Here is a 22,258-nt window from a genome sequence, read left to right as displayed (position 1 = left end):
GTGAGGAAGACTGATTTGCATTGTATGCGCACACATATAGGTTAAGTTCTTCAGTGAGCTCCACCTTCGTCTGCATTTCATAGATGAGAAGACAAGGCACAGGGTGGTCAGAGACCTGATTAAATATCTCACCACCTTGAGATATGCTCATGTGGGGCAGTTCTGATATTCTCAGTACCTTACAAGAAATATTCCCAGATCCCAGGAGCCAAGCATTATTTTCTTGTAGAAGGAGCTGCAAAGATCCTCAGATGTCAGGATGACACAGAAATGCATGTCACGCACAGAAATGAATCAGTAGAAATGGTTCCACATTTCATTCTGAGAACTTTTCTTACATCATCAAGGGAAAGAGTGTAATACTCTTAAAAGCAATGACTCAAATGTCAAAAGAGGAATCCATTAAGTTCATGAGGATTTCACCACAAAAATCAAGATTGACATTACATTTATTATTGCCATGATCATTATGTATTATTTGTTTCCCCAAAGGCAGAATAAAAATATTTCAGTAAGTCTAATTAATGTTTGGGCATGGTTTCTTAATGGAGAAGCTCTGGAGAAAATTTAAGAATAGGTTCATTGTTTAGGTTCAATAATTCTATTTCGTGGGACTTATCCTAATGTATTCATGAATATGTGGAGTAGTTCCAACAGTTCATCCTGATCATATGTTAAAGACTCGGTGCATATAATGCAGTGTGATGCTGGAATTAAGGCGATTAAAAGCAACAATCTGAGAGTCAGTGGCAGAGGGTGACTGAGGCTGCCAGCATACTGGTCAGCGAGAGAGGCATTCATCAGAGTGATAGAGGCCTGTGACAGACAAGAGACGGGAAATATGTTGATGGCAGTGACAGCTGTTTCTGAGTAGTAACCTGTGTTGAGTCACATTCCTCGGCTTCACATCTTGTATTTCCTAACTTTTCTGTAGTAAGCACTCATTAAATAAACAACAAAAACATATAAAGTAGTGGGAGTTCAAGTAGTACACTATGAAGAAAGGATTCTAGGAGGCTAGGCAGTTTTAAGTGTTTCAAGTGTCCATAATGTTCTTTTATTTCTGGGAGTTGAAAGGCTTTTGTTAGGGGTGAAAAAACATTCTGTAGGCACTCAGAGAAAAAGACCCTCTGAAAAGCAGAGCGGGGACTTGGGGAGGCAGAAGTCCTCCATAATGTTACTGATTTCAGAACAAAGTAGAAGCCAGTTAGAGGACAGTGTTGAGCCCTTCCTATGTCATTGTGAGGCAGGTTTCCTCCAAAAGAGGTACAGGTCCACTCTTGTGACTTACATAGGAGGGTAGGAGGTGGTGTTCTTTACGAAGCTCCAGGGCTCTGCAGGCTGTGGTGGAGCAAACCTCAGAGATCCGAGAGGGGGCTTGGCAAAGGGGACTCCCAGGAAGACGGCCACAGGCTGTGTGAATCCTCCTAAGCTGACGTACTTCCCGAGGACTTTGCCTTGCAGGGTGTCCACTACGGGTGGTGACGATGGGTGTCCTGATGGTCAAGAGAAAAAGAGAGCACATTAGGGAGAAAAACTCAGATCAGGATTTCTAATAGGTCTCCCTTTGTCTGAGGGATGTCTTGATTAACTGCCACAGTCCCGTAAGTCTCATTATGTTCTCAACATAAGATAATGTTGAAGAAAACAGTCCTTGTTTTGGAGGGCTGATGGAATGGACAAATTGGAATTGCCCATGAAATGGATTAAGCAAAGAGGGGTGGCTGATAGTAATGTTTGTGACCCCGAGTAGAGTATAATCTTCAAAAGTCTCTGGAAACATGTACCCATTAAGGACTTGGTACTGTCCCATCAAATGTGCACATATATTTAATTCAAACACTCAAGGCACAGAGGCAGAGGCAGACATATGTCTGTGAGTTCCAGGCTAGCCTAGTCTACCCAGAGAGTTCCAGGACAGCCATAGCTATACAATTAGATCTTGTCTTTAAAAAGAAAAATAGCAGATCCCAGGGCTGAGCCTCATGGTAGACAAAAGGATGTACGAGGTATCTCTCCTCTCTCAGGAGTCTGATCTTATAGGACAGGACCATAGAGATACTTGGCCTAATGCTGAGTTGAAATATGTATCCTAGAATGAACACTTCTGATTTTTTTTGTCTCAAAAGAACTTCTGCTTCTCGCAGATGCAGAAGTGAGCGGGGGAGGTGCAGAGCATGCAGAACAGCAGCAGCACACAGAGTAGAACAGATGGTCTGTTGGGATGGCTGAGCTGCGCACCACCAAGCCAGACAGAGCCTGTAGCTGTTAATGGCTACTCAGGAGTGAGAAGGTGCCTGCGTAGGAGGTCTTTGGTCTCGGTCAGTGGACAAACACAAAGTCTGAACAATTGCAGTGTAGGAACCTAAGTTCTAGGATATTCCCCCATTGGCTCTGAGTTGGGTGATCCAGAGTAGAGCCTTTTATGGATTCCACTATTTCTATATATACTTCTATATATTCTATGTACTTCCATATACCTCATTCTTACACAGGAGACAATCATTTTTCATTGCTCTGCTCCTTTGATCTGTCCTACTTCTGTGTATTATGGGATCTGAGGAAATCAGCCCGATCTTCCTTCAAGAGACAGGGGCACTTGTGCACACCTCCTCATGATCACCCATGGCTGCACTCACATGGTCAACTACCTCAATGCCTCAGAGCACCCTTATTGGTGATTCCTTTTCTATCACTCTTACAACTGCTCCCATATTCATAAGGAAAGCATACTTCCTTCTGCAAGTGTGACATAATAGAAAATGACTCCCGGCTTCCACCTAACGGAAGAATAACCCACTTTATTGAACACTCTGTACTGAAAACAGTGAACAAAACAGGGTCTGGGATGCAAGGTATCTACAAGTTAATTATTGAAAAAAAAATGTGATTCCTACTGTTATTTCTTGCTAATTAGTATAAAATATTAAGTTAATTTTTGGAAGAAAGTTATATATCCTCAGATTATGCTTTGCTGACTTTTATTTTACTTATGATTATTAGGGTTATCAGGACAAAGCCCCATGATAAGTCTAAAATATATTTATATAAAGAAGAACAGCCATTAACACTGGGAAAATCTTTATGAAAAGCAGGTTGCGAGCTGTAACCATGCTTCGTGTGACTAAAGCAAACACGATGCTTCCCTCCTTTCTTCTTGTTAGTTATTATCAAGGCATTGAGAGAGACGCTTTCTGGAAAACTTGTATGTTAGGAAGTCTGTGGATGGTGACAATGTGAGTTGCTTTCTGCTAGACACCGTCTACTTTTTATAACTAGGAGGAGAATGCCATAAATTAATATGAAGATATGAATGAGAAAGGAAGAACTGATCCCTCCTCGATGTCGAGGCAAGAAAGAGGATTTGGTGTCAGGATTTAAACCTGGCTCAGCTTGAAGGGGCTCGAGACCCCATATGTACAACAATGCCAGCCAACCAGAGCTTCCAGGGACTAAGCCACTACCTAAAGACTGTACATGGACTGACCCTGGACTCTGACCTCATAGGTAGCAATGAATATCCTAGTAAGAGCACCAGTGGAAGGGGAAGCCCTTGGTCCTGCCAAGACTGAACCCCCAGTGAACGTGATTGTTGGGGGGAGGGCGGTAATGGAGGGAGGATGGGGAGGGGAACACCCATATAGAAGGGGAGGGGGAGGGGCTAGGGGGATGTTGGCCTGGAAACCGGGAAAGGGAATAACAATTGAAATGTAAATAAGAAATACCCAATTTAATAAAGATGGGGGGAAGAAGAATAGCAATTTTTGCCTTAAAAAAAAAAAAAAACCTGTTTGCCCGGAAACCGGGAAAGGGAACAACATTCGAAATGTAAATAAGAAATACCCAAGTTAAAAAAAAAAAAAACCTGGCTCAGTGAGAGGCAGATCCTACTGAGAAACTGGTGAGAGGTACTAGGATGATGCTGTAAGGCTGGTAAAGATGATAAGAGGCGATTGAAGTTCAGTGTATATGGCAGGGATGCGTGCTACCACTCTGCCGGTGCTACCGTGAAGCGATAAAAGCTCTGCAAGCAAGAATGCAGGGACAGCCACAGCTAAGGGTAAGAATGTCTACCGTAGGGCATCAGAATAAGGGCACAGCCTTGCAGAAGGACTGGGATAAGGGTATAGGTTGCAGAAGATGCCAAGTGTTTTGAAGAAGTGAAGGGAGCAACGTCTGAGCAGATTTAGACATAGCCTCCATCGGACCAATACCCACCTCCCGCTGAGATAGAGTGGGTAGAAACCAGACTTCTCAGAATAAGAAGTGTTTGGCTCAGGTGGGAGTTATGAACAAGGCCAGGTATAGCAGTCGCCACTTACATTGTGTGTAATGTGCACACATCAACATCGTGAGCAATCAGCCGTGTGCTAGAGGTTCTTTTCGGTTCCTTTAAGGTATTTCTCCAAGATTTACCAGGGAATCCCAAATGATCCCACTTATCACAAGAACATGAGCTTGTAAACAGCGCTCTCTCTCTCTCTCTCTCTCTCTTTCTCTCTCTCTCTCACACACACACACACACACACACACACACACACACACACACACACACACACACACATACACCCCACAATGGAAATAGAATGACCAGCAGAAAAAAAACAACAACAAAGCAAAACCAACCAAACAAAAAACCTCCATTCTAAACCCTTCTCTGCTTTGCTCTCAGCTCCTAGCTGAGACGATAAAATTGAAGCAGGTTCTAAGCTATCAGTGTTCTTATAGATGAACGCCAGCTCTGGATCCAGGAGTCATAGATAGGATAAGTGGGTGTTTGCAGTGTGTACAGCCCTATGGATCTCAACTCCTCACAGATAAACACTGAGGCCCAATATGTAATCTTGTATTAACCATGAATTTAAATTGCTCATCTGATGTGTTGGCCTATGTTACTTTTCTGTGGGGACTGTGGATCCTGGAATACATCAAATCCAGAAGCACTCTCATTTATCTACCCCCTTCCCTCACCTCTTCTCACCTAAACCCACCCTAAATACTATAGAAAGAGCCACCGAAGGCATCCTCACAGTGACCCAATGGGGAGGGTATTGTCACCACTTCTGTAGAGAGAGGAAGACACAAGATCACCACGCTGAGTACTTTGCCTGAAGACAAGTGGTTTGGAAGTATTTGGCTGTGATTCTGAACTTTCTACCAAGCTTCCCTCCATGATCAGGCAAAATGTAAAGGAGCAGTAAAGGAGCAGTTAAGTTAGTAAGGGGCTTTCCTAATCCCCTGTGTGACACATGTGACTAGCTCATTGCCCTTCTGTACCTGCCATGTGATCTTAAGTCCCAGCGTTTGTTTTTCTCTGACGCAGCATGTCCACTCACTCCAATAGCTGGTCTGGGATATTTGTTTAAACAGTAAAAACTGCTATGGATCAAAGCTCACAACAGCTTTAAACGTTTGTCACTTTTGCCCAACTCTACCCACTATTAGCTTTTGAAATGTGACCCCCCACCACCGGGACATTTGTATTCCATAAAAACTTACCCCCTGCTGTGAATGCTGCAAGAAACACCAGGATCAGAGCATAGAGGCACATGATAGAAGGCTACAGGCTTGGGGGACAGCGAGATCTCCAGCCTATGACAAGGGGACCACACGGATCCTGGATCCTGCCGCACTCCTGGAGATTACTAGCAAATTCCTCTCAATCGATTGTATGCTACCAGAAAAGAACAATCCTTCTATTCCAAAGAGTCCTACGGGGCTTTTCAGGAGTTCACTAAGCCATCCCCACCCAGAGTTTACTCTGCTTTATCTAAATTGTTTGGACTCTACACTTAGATTGCAGGAGTCCACAAACTGGCCCAACAACTTCTTATGTAAGCATCTCTCAGCATGGCATTCACAACTTAGTGCTCTCTTATTTTCCAAACCCAGGCACCAGCTCTGCAGACACCTTCAAGCAAGGTGAGTCTTAGGTCTTGGGTCCTTACATCAAGCCCCTCACACCCAAACAGTTGACCACCAGAGAGATTAGGGCACACCCCCCCCAGCTTCTCTTTGCTGGTAGAGTTTTAGATCTCATTTTGGTGAAAATCTTACATTGCATCACTTTCTTTTTGCCAAATTTATCTTTATAAGATTCCCGTCAAGTGGTCTAGTCTTCTGTCATGCACTGACATGGTCAAGGAACTCACAACCTTTCAGGGGAGAGAATTGGAGAGATTTTTTATATAAATGAACAGGGTACTTTTGTTTTAATAGTTTTTAAGTTAGCCTCCTTAGTAGTGGGTTTTATTATGGAGTTTGATGTAGATTTTGTTATTATATTATTGGTCTTTTTCTACTCTTCCTCATCCCTTTGTGTCTCTCAGCTCATCCTTTCCATGATAATAGTCCCCCTTTGTACTTTCATTCCTCCTCCTCCTCTTCCTCCTCCCCAACTTCCTCTCTCTTTCACACACACACACACACACACACACACACACACACACACACACACACACACACACACATATCTCTTTCTCTCATAGACTCTTCCTAGCTTCATGACCAATTGGCAATATACATACAAGAATATAAACATTAATATCTAAAACCATGTATGAGAGAAAATGTGGTATTTGTCTTTCTGAGTCTAGGTTGTTTTGTTTCTTTTCACTGTTTCTGAAATTCTATGATTTCATTTTTCTTTAACGTTGAATAAAATCTCATTGTGTAAATGTGTCCCATTTTCTTCTTCTTCTGAATGTCGATGTTTGGACATCTGGGCTGACTCGTTTTTAGCTATTGTGAATACTACAGCAATAACTAGGAACTATAGATACCACTTTGGTAGGATTTAGAGTCTTTTGGGCATAGATCCCCAGGTGGTTAAGTTGGGCCATACAGTTCTGCTTTAGACTTTTGAGAAAGCTCTATTTTCCTTTCCATCAGTTGTTACATCCATATGCACACACTAACAGTGAATAATTGTTTGTCCTTCCAAACACCTTCGCCCATATTCATTGTTGTCTGCTTACTTTTGTTGCAAACAAAAGGGAAGGCACACTACCAAACTCATTCTGCCAAGTTATGATTACCTTGATGTTCAAGATCCTTAATGAGACAATGATAAAACAATAGACTGATGCGTTTATTGGCCATAAATATAAAACTCTCAACAAAACAATTACAACTGAATTCAAAAGCACATTAAGGGACTAGAGAGATGGCTCAGCCGTTAAGAGCATTTGTTGCTCTTGCAGAGGTCATGATTTGGTCCCCAGTACTGATGTCATGCCTCACAGCCACCTATAATTCAGGATCCAGGGGGATCTGATGCTCTCTTTGGATCTCCTCATGTACATAGAGGCAATACATTCATAAAGTAAAAAGAATAAAAATATTTCAAAAGAGAACTAAAATAATTTGAGGTGGGGTGGGGATATGAACCTGGGTGGATAGGAAGGTGAAGAGGAGCTGAGAGGGGGACAACATTTTGTGTGAAAAAAATTAAATAAATAGTTAAAAGATAATTTAAAGTAACAGTTTAAAAGGAATACAGTAACCAAGCTGTTTAATCTGAGGGAGGCAAGTTTAGCATATTTGAATCAATAAACTTAACACAACACGTAAATAATTGAAGACAGGTGCAGAAAAACCAAGTTCAAGACTATCTCGCTAAGAAGAGAAGGGACCATTTCAGCATAATAAAGGCTGTAGGGCAGACCCATAAGGCAGCATTATACTAAGTGAGAAGACATTGGAAGCATCTGCCCTAAGATCTAGAAGGAAGCATGGTAAATGCTTGCTTCCCTTTACTCCCAATCAATATAGATGTTTTATCTGTACAGATAAGAGTAAGAAGAGAGAAAGGTAAGACGGTACAAATTAAACATGCAGCAATCAAATTATTCCTATTTACAGATGACATGATCTCATACTCAAATGTACTTAAAAGCTCTATCAGAAATCTCTTAGTTCTAATTAGTACTATTATCAGAGTTAAAGGATATAACACTAGTAATATGTATGGTTTAGCAATTGTTCGATATATCAATTCTAACTCACTGAGATAGAATCAGGAAAAAATATCCCATGTATAATAGCTTTAAAACTACCCAGGGAAAAATGTAAACAATGATGCCTAAAAAGACTTTTATGGAGAAAACTTTAAGACACTAAAGAATGGTACATGAAGATGCTAGAAGATAGAAATAAATCTGTTATCATGGCTACTCTTGGAGAATTCCGTCAGTTTTCCTGGAGATAAATATAGATTCCAACATGACTTGGCAATTCCAGTTCTATAGAATTGAAAACAGGGGCCATACAAAACTGGTCCACAAACTACAACCTGACTCATTATAGCCAAAAGGGGAAAGCATCAACCAATAAATGAATCAATAAATGCTAACAATCTATAGTACAGGATACTATTGAGCCACAGAAACATGCTACAAAGGTAGAAGAACTTCAAAATATGAAAAATTAAAGAATCCAGACACAAGAGCCAAAGGCTGGGTGTAAGTCTACTTACGTGAAGTGTTTAGAAAAAAATGCATCTTTGCGTTCATTTGCCAATTGTTCTTGGGGACAGTGTTTTGAATGGAGGGCATCAGTGCTCAGATTAACCTTGTGATTCATGTTAGTAGACTGAGGCTCAGCGTGGCTAAGGGACTGTCCGCTTTGTGTCATAATATCAGTGTGACTGATAAGAAAAATGTGTGTGATCATAGAACTATATTTTCAAGCACCATGTCCTGGCGTCAAATGTTTGGGGATAACCAACTTTGCAGGTTGCCGAGCACATACATCACTGAAGAGTGAGACATCGGCGGTATCTTCCCTGTGATCTCCAGAACCCTTCCCTAAGTATGTGTCTAGCCTTTCTATTGATGCTTTCTGCATCCTTCAAGCTCACAGTAAGAATGGGCGATAGATGTCGCATAGGTCTGTCAGAAGGGCAGATGGCTAGACAGAAACCTTGTTCCATAAAGAGGCAATGCCTAGGTGACAGGAAAGTTCTCAAGATTCCTGTTCTCTGTCTCCCAGCAAGGAGTTTTGTGGGAACACCTTCGGAAGTCAGCACTTAGTGAGAGAAACGGAATCAGTTCAAGAGAATGATTGTCCCTGACAAATGTTGACTAGATGTTGAGGTCCCCCCTCTTATCAGAAAAGACATTTGTTCTTTAGAGAAAAGGTAAAACCTTCTCCCCACATCTCTGTCCACATGAAGCAATATCAGTGTTGTCCAAAGAAGTCAGGACTGTCCCCAACTATTTAGCAACACATACATGTACTTATTAGCGATGCTGTCTTTGCCCTAGCTGGCTGGCCTTTGAAACCTGGCAAACATCCCTGGCATTTGGGCTATGAAAACTATCAGGAATTTTCTTACAAAACATAAAACATAGGAATGGATTATGTTCAGCACATGTTAAATCTCAGCCCCACTTGAGAATCAAGCAAAATGAAGAAGCCATGTCTAGAACTTGCCTGCTCCTGCTGCAAATGGCGACGCCGCTCCTACTGTAATGACGACTCTTCAGCAGTGATCAGTGACGTTCATTCTACGAACCCATACCTGACCTTAGATCATCCCAATAGTTCCAATGATCCTGTGTCAGGTGAGCTGAGGGACACCTCACTTTCTGTTTATGTGTAAGCTGTTGATAGAGGATTCCTATTTCCCCCTTGGATTTTTCTATGTGGAAATCAACATTCTAAGAAGTGACCTGAAGTCCTAAGAAGTTGGCAGGACATGGCAGTGTAGATGTCTCTGGAGGCTTCAAACAACCTCCCACAAGCCAGCTCAAGCCCATACCTTTTAGTGGGTGCAAGGACAGGACACGCTAAAACAAGCTTTATACAAAAACAAGCAACGCAGTACTGATCCTTCCCCCACCTTTGCTTGTTAGTCCTATGACTACTTAGGAGTGGACTGAGGTGGAGAACGCCCCACTGCCTTGAAACCCACCATTTGTTTTTGTTAACCTTTTCTAGAAAGGATTTAAGTTAAGGGTGGTTCCCCATGAGGAACTGGTTCACACACCATACTCTATGACTCACCATGTACAGAATCTAAAATTCTAAGAGAGCTTCCAGTGCCCTCTGGACATAAGCTAAAGTTTTGAAACCTCACATGTGTTTATTTTAATGTTGTCATGACTTCTCTTTTATAGTGTGAGAGCTGTCGGAATCTGAATGAACTCCCTGTTTAAAGCCTTAACTGCACCCAATAATAAAACACTTGGAGATGAAGGAAAGGATACTGTGTCTTTTGGTCTGAGTATCCTAAGACTCTAACAAATCATGACTTTGTACAAAGGCAGCCACTAGTTCATTAAAAAACCATTTTTCTCAGGCTGCCAGTTAAGCAATTGACTATTCAACCTAGGACTTAGGACTTAAGCCACCCTTAGTTTGGTACAAAACCTTGTAGTCAAGAATTTCTGGTTCAAAGGGTTTATATAACCCTCTGGCCACTTTTTGGCCTCTGTGTTCTAGACACCCATGCCTTCTATCCTGTCTTTGCTCTGCAGTTAATTTTCTTTTTTATTCGTCCATGGAAATATGAATGCTGTCTCTGTCCTTCTTAAGTGATTTCCCATCTCTGCATATCACTCGCATAATTAGTTTTGTCTAAGTGCATTAAATCTTTACTCCAACAAATTTATTCAAAGGGGGGAGGCTTTTATATCACATTCATAAATAGGAAAGTATGTTAACATATAGTAAATTAAAGATAAATGTGTTACTATGTTTTGTAAGGGTAAAATAATAGCACAAATAAAAGAAAAACTCTAATATAAAATTAACCACCCCGTCTGTAAAAGTGTATAATGAAAACTAAGTCACTCAGTGTGGAAACTGACCAATGATGAATATACAGGAATTATGGATGGTGTCACCTATCATCTTCTATCTTCGTCCTTAGAACTTCTGAAGGGTTTCATGCCACCTTGACCTCCTGGGGTCAATATCTGTGTTTTCTTTTCAGATAAATTTCTTTAAGTCAATTCAATGGAACTGAAAAGGAAAAGAGGTCTTGATAGGAACCTCTCTTTAGAAGCTAGATACCATGGGAAGGGGTCCATCCTTATAAGGTCAGGAAAATGATTAAGAAGATGAAGATGAGTGGTGTCCTAATTTCATTTCTAGTGCTGTGATAAAACACCATGACCAAAAGCAACTTGAGGAGGATAGGGTTTATTTCATCTTATATTTTATCATGAAGGAGAGTCAGGGCATGAGCTCAAGGCAGGATCCTGAAAGCAGAACTGAAGCAAAGACCATGGAATAATGCTTCTCAGTAGCTTGCTCGGTCTGCTTTCCTAGTACAACTCAGGATCACCTGCTAAGAGGTGGCACATAATGCCACCCCAGTACTGGAGGTATAGCACGGACTGTGGCCATTCTGCCTCCCTCTTCTTGCAACCTGTTCTGAACCTCCTTTGGGGCTTCAACTATGGGGAATACTCTGAGGCCATAGACACAGACTAGATTGTCTGGCACTAAAAAGGGAAAATGTCACCTGAGATTTCTATAAAGAAGATAAAGTTTCGCTTACCCATAACCCCCTCCCAAGAGACAGGCTGTCATGTTCATTGTCCTAGTCTAAGCAAGAAGTTCTCAACCTAAGGAGTGCAACCTCTTCCTCCTAATCCTCCTGGAAAGCAAGATATTTACATTATAATTCAAAACAGTAGTGAAACTGCAGTTATGCAGTAGCAATGAAATAATTTTATGGTTGGGGCTTACCACAACACAAGAGACCACATTAAAGGTCAGCAGCATTAGAAGGTTGAGAAAAAACACGAGAAGAAAGAACTTAGGCTGTGTGACTCTCTTTTCACCTATGATTGTTTCCATGAAATCTGTTGTCATTCATTCAAGAATATATTAGAGGTAAAATAATACCCTGAAGTTAGATTTCTGGGTTAGGGAATTCACCCTCACCTCAGCTCATCTCAAATTCACCCAGTGAGGCAGGAAATCCATACTTTGATTTAAAATTTCAATCATTATCTGAGGTAGGCAGTACACTAAGGCTTCAGGCACCATTTCAGGTTACTGTAGGACAGTAGTTCTCAACCTCGCTAATGCTGTGACACTTTAGTGCAATTCCTTATGTGGTGTAACTCAAGCCAGCTGATGAACTTTGCAATGATTAAGAGTCTTCCACTATTTTCAAAGGCAAAACAATCCAAGATCAAGGGGGTCGTGGAAATCCGCTGAGGCCCAGCAACCCTGTGGCCTCATGAAGAGATGTATGAAAGTCATGAATTATGTTGCAGTTTCAGATGCAAAGGAGAGCTCCAGGATTTTGGAGATTATGTGTGATGATGACCAAGGACATCAGATGTGGAGTAGGGATGACATAAGCCACAAGACAAGCTGTACGCATTGTAAGTGGCAGAAAAAGAGCTCAGGTGATCCTAAGTCTCCAGATGTCACACAGGGAGCTACACTGCTGGATTTTGGGTTTCCCATTAGCAGAACAAATTAGCAAACTCTTCAGGCATTTTTCTCACAAGCATGAAAATACTTTCTACTTGGGATACGACGTGTCAATGTTTATGTTGGGTGGGATGTCATCATCTAAACATAGTAGCTGTTAGCTTCCTAATTAGATCACCTACCTCTTACTGCAAGAGAACCCCAGGTCTGGTGATGTTTCATCAAAAGGGAAAGGGGTGGGCAAAGTTGTTAGACCCTCACCCAAGATTCCAGCCACTCTCTTCTGTAGCACCTTCATATTATACATATATATATGTATATATATGTATATGTATATGTGTATATACATATATATGTATATGTATGTAGATATTTATATATGTATGTATGTATTTATATTCATGTGTGTATATGCACATATATAATTATATATATATATTATATATGTATGTATATATAAAATCATATATATTTTGTTCCAGGTACATTGTTCTGGAGGTGCTAGAATATACAGAATGTAGAAAGAGTTACCTGAACCTGGAAGTTCATCAGTGCAGCTATGGGATTGTTCTCATCCATCCTGGGGTGGGACTTTTCTGAGATGAAGCTTTTTTGTAAGTAACCATTAAGTAACCCTAATATAAGCCAAATACAGTCAAACATTGGGTTGAATTATCTTGGTTTTTTTCTTTCATGCCATATCTGAGGTTAACAGATGTTTGTTTATGACATCCAGGGAAGTTAACAAAACAATATCTCAAGTATTCTCCAATGTACTTGTCTTCATTGGATTTTGGAGGAAACAGTTATTCAGCCAACACACGAGTAACAACTCTTTACAATGTCACCTCTTTCTTCATCCTTCTCTCTCTAAGGTACATAGATTCCTCCTGAGTGAAAAAAAGAAAACATGATTTGATTCCTCAGAATATTTTTTCAACTTCTTTACAAATTGAGGTAATAAAAAGTCTATAACGTTTTACTGGCTTTGCACAATACACCCTGCACCCTGTGAACCTTACAGCTTTAACAATAAGACACCTCAGAGCTCAACATGTCCCCGAGTTTGCCTCTTTGCTGCCTCTCTGTCTCTGATTTCCATCCAAAAGTCATTTCCTTGTTTTTTTGGCCCATGAGCTGCCTGTGCTGGGACTCCAGTCTACAGGTACCCTTCCTTCTGGTCATATTCTGGCTAATGGGGCAGCCCTTCTCCATTGAGTGTTCCAGCAAACAGGACAAAGAGGAATTAAACAAATCGGCTGTGCTGTTTCAAGAGTGCTCTCATATTTGCAAGGATGACCTCTGTCTGCCACCTTCCACAAATGTGCCATCCTCTGTTGTTGCAAAATATAAAAAAAAAAAATAAAAGGTCTAAAACCCACTCTAGGTCCGGCATTGCAGTGCCCCAAGGTATCTGCTGGATATCTCAATTCTCAGTCAGCAAAGCCTCTCACACGCTTGGCTCTATCCCATATCACACTGTCGAGGGTCTCTCTCTGAGCCGACAGCAATCTCTCGACCTATCTAGTTCCCAAGGCAGGTTTCCATGCCAGAAACACACATCCCAACTCCGTGGTGTCCCAGACCAGCCACCCTACACTCCATTACACTTAAATCTACACATGAAAGAACACGACACAATAACCTTTGGCCCAGTTGATAAGATATGATTGCCCACCTAAACATACAGAGCCCAATACACATCCATCTCTTAAAAACATTCCTAACAACCTGTAAAGGTACAGCATCGAATCTTAACATCACCTGCCATATTGTCTTGCCATGGCTTCTCTCCCTGTCCCTCCTGTCTCTACTCTTTTCTGTTCCAGTCTCCTCCTCTTCCTTCAAACTTTTCTCCCACCCATCCTTCCTTCTCGTCCAATGACAGGCCTCCTTCTATCTTGTGCCTGCTTCACCTGTGACATCCTCCCACACTTCCTTATCTTTTTTAATGACTTTTGGTTGAAAGTCGATTTTATTCAATATTATAATGGCTATGCCGGCTTGTTTTTTTTCAGACCATTTGCTTGGGAATTTGTTTGTCTTGGTCTCTGAGGTGTTTCCAGTATGCAGCAAAATGCTGAGTTCTCTTTAGGTATCCAGTCTGTTAGTCTATATCTTTTTATTGAGAATTGAGTGCACTGGTGTTAAGAGATATTAGGGAATAGTGATTGTTGCTTCCTGTTATTTTCTTATTTAGAGGTGGAAGTATGTTTGTGTGTCTCTACTCTTTTGGTTTCGTTGCAAGATTACTTTCTTGCATTTTCTAGGGTGTAGTTTCCCTCCTTGTGTTGGCTTTTCCATCTATTATCCTTTGTAGGGCTGGATTCATAGAAAGATATTGTGTAAATTTGGTTTTGTCATGGAATGTCTTGGTTTCTCCATCTATGTTAATTGAGAGTTTTGCTGGATATAGTAGCCTGGGCTGGCATTTGTGTTCTCTTAGGGTCTGTGTGACATCTGTCCAGAATCTTCTGCCTTTCATAGTCTCTGATGAGAAGTCTGGTGTAATTCTTATAAGTCTGCCTTTATATGTTATTTGACCTTTTCCCCTTACTGCTTTTAATATTCTACCTTTGTTTTGTGCATTTGGTGTTTTGACTATCATGTGATGGGAGTAATTTCTTTTCTGGTCCAATCTATTTGGAGTTCTGTGGGATTCTTGTATATTTATGGGCATCTCTTTCTTTAGGTTAGGGAAATTTTCTTCTATAACTTTGTTGATGATATTTACTGGCCCTCTAAGTTGGGAGTCTTCACTCTCTTCTATACCTATTATCCTTAGGTTTGATCTTCTCATTGTGTCCTGGATTTCCTGGATGTTTTGGGCTAGGAGCTTTTTGCATTTTAGATTATGTTTGTGTCGATGTTTTGTATGGTATCTTCTGCCCCTGAGATTCTGTCTTCTATCTCTTGTATTCTCTTAGTGATGCTCACATCTATGACTCCTGGTCTCTTCCTTAGGTTTTCTATTTCCAGGGTTTCTGAAATTCAAAGGTTTAGAAAGGTTTTCTTCAAATATTAACTGTGTTAGAGCTTCTAAATGTATTACTAAATATAGTATAGATAAAACTTCACATACACATATATTAAATATCTACATAGATGTTGGACATACTTTGATATTTTGTGCTTTCTTTTTTGTTTCTATTTCCACTTTAAATCCTGGATGGTTTTGTTCAATTCCTTCACCTGTTTGATTGTGTTTTCCTGTAATTCTTTAAGGGATTCCTTAAGGGATTTTTGTGTTTCCTCTTTAAGTGCTTCTATGTGTTTACTTGTATTGTTCTGTATTTCTTTAAGGGAGCTATTAATGCCCTTCTTAAAGTCCTCCATTATCATCATAAAATGTGATTTTTAAATCTAAATCTTGCTTTTCTGGTGTGTTTGGATATCCAGTATTTGCTTTGGTGGGAGAACTGGGCTCTGATAATGCCAAGTAGTCTTGGTTTCTGTTGCTTAGGTTCCTATGCTTGCCTCTTGCCATCAGGTTGTCTCTGGTGTTAGCTTGTCTTGCTATTTCTGACAGTGGTTTGACCCTCCTGTAGGCCTGTGTATCAGCACTCCTATGTACCTGTTTTCCTCTTTTATTTCAGCCAGTTCTGGGAACAGAGTACTCTGCTCTCAGTAGTGTAGTCACTCCTGGTGACTGACTTTCAGCTCTAGGCCCAGGTACGAACCGGAAGGGTCCTGCCTCTGACTGCTCCAAGTCCCTGTGCCCAGAGAGCACAGATGGCACTAGGTGATTTCCTCTTGGGTCAGGAATGTGGGCAGAGAATAGTCTCCTTTGATTTCTCAGGCGTGTCCACACTTCTGAGTGTCCAGCTCTCTCCCCCAGGGGATTTGGGTACAGGGAGCTGGTTGACTGGTTGAGTTCAGTTCCAGGCACAGACCTAGACTGCAGGTTCCTGCTCTTGATAGCTCCTATATTCCTGTGCCCAGAGGCACTGTGCAGTTTCTTCTTGGGCCAGGGATGTGGGAAAAGGTAGGCAGAAGTAGGAGTCTGTCCTGCCGTCTCAAGATTGTCTGCACTTCTGGGTGTTCAGCTCTCACTTCCACCAGACTTGTGAGAAGAGCTCCTGTGACTTTCAAACACTCATATTAGCCCCTACTTCATCTCTGGAACTTTAGTGAATGTTAGTATTGTTCTCCTCCATGTTGGATGACGGCTCCCATCTGAGGTATAAGGCATGACTAAATTCAAATCCCATTTTTTTTCTGCAACATGTTTCTTTTCTCTTTGATTTCAAAGTAACTATTTGCTATGATACCTCTTGTGAATGATCTTTTTATAAATTCTCTCTCCCTCTTTTTCTTTTTTCTTTTCTCTCTCCCTCTTACTCCCATCTCTTACTCTTTCCAGGGTACATGCATTTATAGTCAATTCAAAATACAGACACTTATTTGACCGTAAAAATGTCATTTATTCTCTAAATTGGTGCCATAAGTACAAATATTTCTCTTTCCTGGGTTCTCCCTGTCTCTTTGACAAAATTCTTCAGGATCCTCCAGATCCATCTTCCATTTACATACATCTTTAGTGGAAGAACTATATCTTGGCTTGCTTGTTCTGAAGATGACAGAGACTTGCATTCACAGCTCGTTGTGGTGTGGCTGAGGTTGTCTCTTAGCCAGTAACTGTGTCCAAAAAGCCACTTCCTCTGCTTTCAGTCTCTGCGATTGCTGGGTGGTGGCACCAATCTGCAGATATTCTTCTTTCTGGTCATACTGTGGCCAATGAGGTAGCCCTCGGCCATTAGGGTTCCTGGGAACAGAATAAAATAAAATTCCTCAAAGCTACTCTGTGATTTCTGCATTTTTACTGAAATGTACAGTGATTCCTGGATTATCCATGCCAAACCATCTCACTATCGTAAGAGATAGAATTTTAGGAACTACTCTTCATCCCAGTGAAGACCTTGGAAGTCTGGCCTTGTCCAATATCCCCAGTTCCACCTTTGTCACCATCCTTACCCATTCCGAGCAAAGTTGGCCCAAAATTTCATCACCATCTTGCTGAGCTTGATCTCCTCTTCTGAGGCACCATCTATGAGGAAGAGATGGGGAGGAGGGGTTAAAAACCCATCACTGCTAAAAGCATAGCTCTTGGGCCCACTGTCAGCAGAACTTGGTACTGCTTAGAAAGATAGAATTCTGCACCTTACTCCATAACAGCTTAGTCAAAAGTTTACAGAGTCCTGGTTAACTGTGCACACTTTCAGACTGAGGAGAACTGATCTAGGAGTTATCAGCAGAATGCAGCCCACCTAATACTGCCTTCATTTTCTATGCCAATTCATTTGTTCTTTCACACTCGGGGTTGAAATGTTACATCATGGGGTTTCTTCCATCCCATAATATTGTTGGTTCTTAAGTCTTTTCTTATCCATGTAAATTTGTGAGTGTTGGGAAATATAATAATGTAGATGTGGTAAATCTTTACTTAACTGGGAGCTTGTTACTACATCTGATGTTCCCTGAACAGCTCGAGAGTGTGTTGTAGTGACACAGAGTTTCTGAAATTCAAAGGTTTAGAAGGGTTTTCTCCAAATATTAACTGTTAGAGCTTCTAAATGTATTACTAAATATAATATAGATAAAACTTCACATACACATATATTAAATATCTACATAGATATTAGACATACTTTGATAGTTTGAATATGCATGGCCCAGAGAGTGGCACTATTAGGAGGTATTGCCTTGTTGGAGTAGTTGTGGTCCTGTTGGAGGAAGTGTGTCACTGTTGGGGTGGGAAATGAGACCCTATTTCTAACCATGTGAAAGCCAGTCTCCTCCTGTTTGCCTTTGGAACAATATGTTGAACCCTCAGCTCCTCCTGTGCCATGCCTGTCTGGGTACTGCCATGTTCCTGCCTTGATGATAAAGAAATGACCTCTGAACCTGTAAGCCAGCCCCAATTAATTGTTGTCCTTCTAAGATTTGCCTTGGTCATGGTGTCTGTTCACAGCAGTAAAACCCTAACTAACACAAATACTAATATATGTGGATCTGATTCAAAGCATCAATTGTGACCTTACCCTCAATCATGCTCTGGTATGTTATTTTGAGTATAAATTCAAGAATGAGATTCATGTCATTAAGTGGCCTATGTATGATATACGTCTCAATCTCTTGTCAATGGTCAGGGTTGTGAGAGAAGTTATGCTCTCTATAGAGTAATATATGTTCTCCTTCATGTATGTTAGACCAGAAGAAAGGGTGACCATATCCATGTGTAGCTCACTTCCAATATACTGAATTAAGGAATCAAGATCAAGACTAGAAAAACTTGTTCAAGAATACCAATCCAAGACCGGAGGTCAGACTTATCAATTCTATACACATATCAGCAAAGAGATATTACCTCTTAAAATTGGGGCACCAAAGACAGAGTAGAGATCATCTGCATGGTCTCCTACTACATGCTTGGGTCTTTGGGGTGATGAGAAGCTCGGGTAGTATTGATACTCATACATGTAGGTGGGAGCTCCAGCATCTGTAAAGATGTGAATTCATAACAGTTCCTGTTATTTGACATACACCTAGACGAAATCAAGGCTCTTATCTTCAAAGGGAACTCCTGTTTATAAGCACATCAGAAAAACATCTTCAAGAAAACCCATTCATTTGCTAATATTTGCATAGTTAACAAAAATAAAAGTGATGTTTGAGTCTTATGTTAATGCAACTAAAATGAATATATAAAATGAGCCTGGCAAATATGCTCTATAGGTGTCAGTGATAAGACACTACTGTTTGTTCATTTCAAGAAGATCTTTGACACACTAAGTGTCTCCATTCAACCACTCTGGAAATCAGTCTAGAGGTTCCTCAAAAAATTGGACATAGTACTACCTGAGGACTGCTGGGCATATACCCAAAAGATGCTCCAAAATATAACAAGAACACATGCCCCACTATGTTCATAGCAGCCTTATTTATAATAGCCAGAAGCTGGAAAGAACCCAGATGTCCCTCAACAGAGGAATGGATACAGAAAATGTGGTACATTTACACAATGGAGTACTACTCAGCTATCAAAAACAATGACTTCATGAAATTCATAGGCAAATGGATGGAACTAGAAAATAACATCATGAGTGAGGTAACCCAATCACATAAAAACACACATGATATGCAATCACTAATAAGTGGATATTTGCCCAAAAGCTAGGATTGCCCAAGATACAATCCACAAACCACATGAAGCTCAAGAAGAAGGACAACCAAAGTGTAGATGCTTCAGTCTTTCTTAGAAAGGGAAACAAAAATATTCATAGAAGGAAATTCAAAGACAAAGTTTGGAGCAGAGACTGAAGGAATGGCTATTCAGAGACTGCTCCACCTGGGGTTCCAGGTCATATACATACAGCCACCAAACATAGACAATATTGCTGATGCCAAGACGTGTATGCTGACAGAAGCATGATATAGCTGTCTCCCGAGAGTCTCTGCCAGAGCATGAAAAATACAGAGGCAGATGCTCACAGCCAACCATTGAACTGAGAACATGGTCCTCAATGGAGGAGTTAGAGAAAGGATTAAAGGAACTGAAGGGGTTGCAACCCCATAAGAACAACAATACCAATCAGTGAAACAGAGCTCCCAGGGACTAAATCACCATCCAAAGAGTACACATGAACAGACCCATGGCCCCATCTGCATATGTAGCAGAGGATGGCCTTGTTGGGTATCAATGGGAGGAGAAGCCCTTGGTCCTGCCAAGGCTCCATGCCCCAGTGTAGGGGAGTGTCAGGTTGGGGAGGTAGGAAAGGGTTGGATGGGGGAACACCCTCATAGAAGCAGGGGGAGGGGTTTTATGGACAGGAAGCAGGGAAAGGGGATAACATTTGAAATGTAAATTTAAAAATGTCCAATAAAGGGCCCGCAGCAGCTCTCTGCTCCCAGACCCGGTGAGAGAGAGACCCAACCGCCTGGTCAGGTGGGCACTTCTGAGGCTGCAGAGCGGAAGAGACCACCAACACTGCTCACCCCTGCCCACATCCCTGGCCCAAGAGGAAACTGTATAAGGCCTCTGGGCTCCCGTGGGGGAGGGCCCAGGAGCGGCAGGACCCCTGCCACAGACACCGCCGGACCCTGAAGGAAACAGACCGGATAAACAGTTCTCTGCGCCCAAATCCCGTGGGAGGGAGAGCTAAACCTTCAGAGAGGCAGACAGGCCTGGGAAACCAGAAGAGACTGCTCCCTGCACACACATCTCGGACGCCAGAGGAAAAAGCCAAAGACCATCTGGAACCCTGGTGCACTGAAGCTCCCGGAAGGGGCAGCACAGGTCTTCCTGGTTGCTGCCGCTGCAGAGAGCCCCTGGACAGCACCCCACGAGCAAACCTGAGCCTCGGGACCACAGGTAAGACCAAATTTTCTGCTGAAAGAAAGCTGCCTGGTGAACTCAAGACACAGGCCCACAGGAACAGCTGAAGACCTGTAGAGAGGAAAAACTACACGCCCGAAAGCAGAACACTCTGTCCCCATAACTGACTGAAAGAGAGGAAAACAGGTATACAGCACTCCTGACACACAGGCTTATAGGACAGTCTAGCCACTGTCAGAAATAGCAGAACAAAGTAACACTAGAGATAATCTGATGGCGAGAGGCAAGCGCAGGAACCCAAGCAACAGAAACCAAGACTACATGGCATCATCGGAGCCCAATTCTCCCACCAAAACAAACATGGAATATCCAAACACACCAGAAAAGCAAGATCTAGTTTCAAAATCATATTTGATCATGATGCTGGAGGACTTCAGGAAAGACCTGAACACACTTAGGGAAGCACAGGAAAACATTAATAAACAAGTAAAAGCCTACAGAGAGGAATCGCAAAAATCCCTGAAAGAATTCCAGGAAAACACAATCAAACAGTTGAAGGAATTAAAAATGGAAATAGAAGCAATCAAGAAAGAACACATGGAAACAACCCTGGATATAGAAAACCAAAAGAAGAGACAAGGAGCTGTAGATACAAGCTTCACCAACAGAATACAAGAGATGGAAGAGAGAATCTCAGGAGCAGAAGATTCCATAGAAATCATTGACTCAACTGTCAAAGATAATGTAAAGCGGAAAAAGCTACTGGTCCAAAACATACAGGAAATCCAGGACTCAATGAGAAGATCAAACCTAAGGATAATAGGTATAGAAGAGAGTGAAGACTCCCAGCTCAAAGGACCAGTAAATATCTTCAACAAAATCATAGAAGAAAACTTCCCTAACCTAAAAAAAGAGATACCCATAGACATACAGGAAGCCTACAGAACTCCAAATAGATTGGACCAGAAAAGAAACACCTCCCGTCACATAATTGTCAAAACACCAAACGCACAAAATAAAGAAAGAATATTAAAAGCAGTAAGGGAAAAAGGTCAAGTAACATATAAAGGGAGACCTATCAGAATCACACCAGACTTCTCGCCAGAAACTATGAAGGCCAGAAGATCCTGGACTGATGTTATACAGACCCTAAGAGAACACAAATGCCAGCCCAGATTACTGTATCCAGCAAAACTCTCAATTAACATTGATGGAGAAACCAAGATATTCCATGACAAAACCAAATTTACACAATATCTTTCTACAAATCCAGCACTACAAAGGATAATAAATGGTAAAGCCCAACATAAGGAGGCAAGCTATACCCTAGAAGAAGCAAGAAACTAATCGTCTTGGCAACAAAACAAAGAGAATGAAAGCACACAAACATAACCTCACATCAAATATGAATATAACGGGAAGCAATAATCACTATTCCTTAATATCTCTCAATATCAATGGCCTAAACTCCCCAATAAAAAGACATAGATTAACAAACTGGATACGCAACGAGGACCCTGCATT

General features: G+C 41.4%; 2 protein-coding genes and 1 long non-coding RNA gene across 5 annotated transcripts in view; 1 reads left to right on the top strand and 2 right to left on the bottom strand.

Annotated features, from left to right (window-relative positions):
- Positions 1 to 5,801, bottom strand: part of Ces1e (carboxylesterase 1E) — a 29,629-nt gene extending 23,828 nt beyond the window's left edge. The window contains exons 1-2 of one of the 2 annotated variants that reach the window (XM_087594327.1): positions 5,500 to 5,801; positions 1,292 to 1,496 (exon numbers count right to left, since the gene is read on the bottom strand). In XM_087594327.1, the coding sequence (XP_087450453.1) occupies positions 1,292 to 1,496; positions 5,500 to 5,551 (257 nt within the window). In that variant the 5' untranslated portion in view covers positions 5,552 to 5,801. 2 annotated transcript variants of the gene reach the window in all.
- A 31-nt stretch (positions 5,802 to 5,832) lies between these two features.
- Positions 5,833 to 13,013, top strand: LOC147999339 (uncharacterized). The gene is made up of 3 exons (XR_015643547.1): positions 5,833 to 5,922; positions 12,237 to 12,347; positions 12,882 to 13,013. It is a non-coding gene; the product is annotated as an uncharacterized LOC147999339 (long non-coding RNA).
- Positions 13,014 to 16,802: 3,789 nt separating this feature from the next.
- The window catches only part of Ces1f (carboxylesterase 1F), a 31,822-nt gene continuing 26,366 nt past the window's right edge, over positions 16,803 to 22,258 (bottom strand). For both annotated transcript variants that reach the window (XR_015643234.1, NM_001103359.2), the window contains 3 exon segments: positions 18,767 to 18,898; positions 17,374 to 17,446; positions 16,803 to 17,164 (listed from right to left, as the gene is read on the bottom strand). Coding sequence is in view for 1 of the 2 variants with exons in the window: in NM_001103359.2 (NP_001096829.2) it covers positions 16,993 to 17,164; positions 17,374 to 17,446; positions 18,767 to 18,898 (377 nt within the window). In the remaining variant the exon portion in view is untranslated.

This window comes from Rattus norvegicus, chromosome 19 (genome assembly GCF_021556685.1).
Source record: "Rattus norvegicus strain SHRSP/BbbUtx chromosome 19, alternate assembly SHRSP_T2T, whole genome shotgun sequence".
Taxonomy (NCBI): Eukaryota; Metazoa; Chordata; class Mammalia; order Rodentia; family Muridae; genus Rattus; species Rattus norvegicus.
This window is presented reverse-complemented; position numbering and strand designations above follow the sequence as displayed.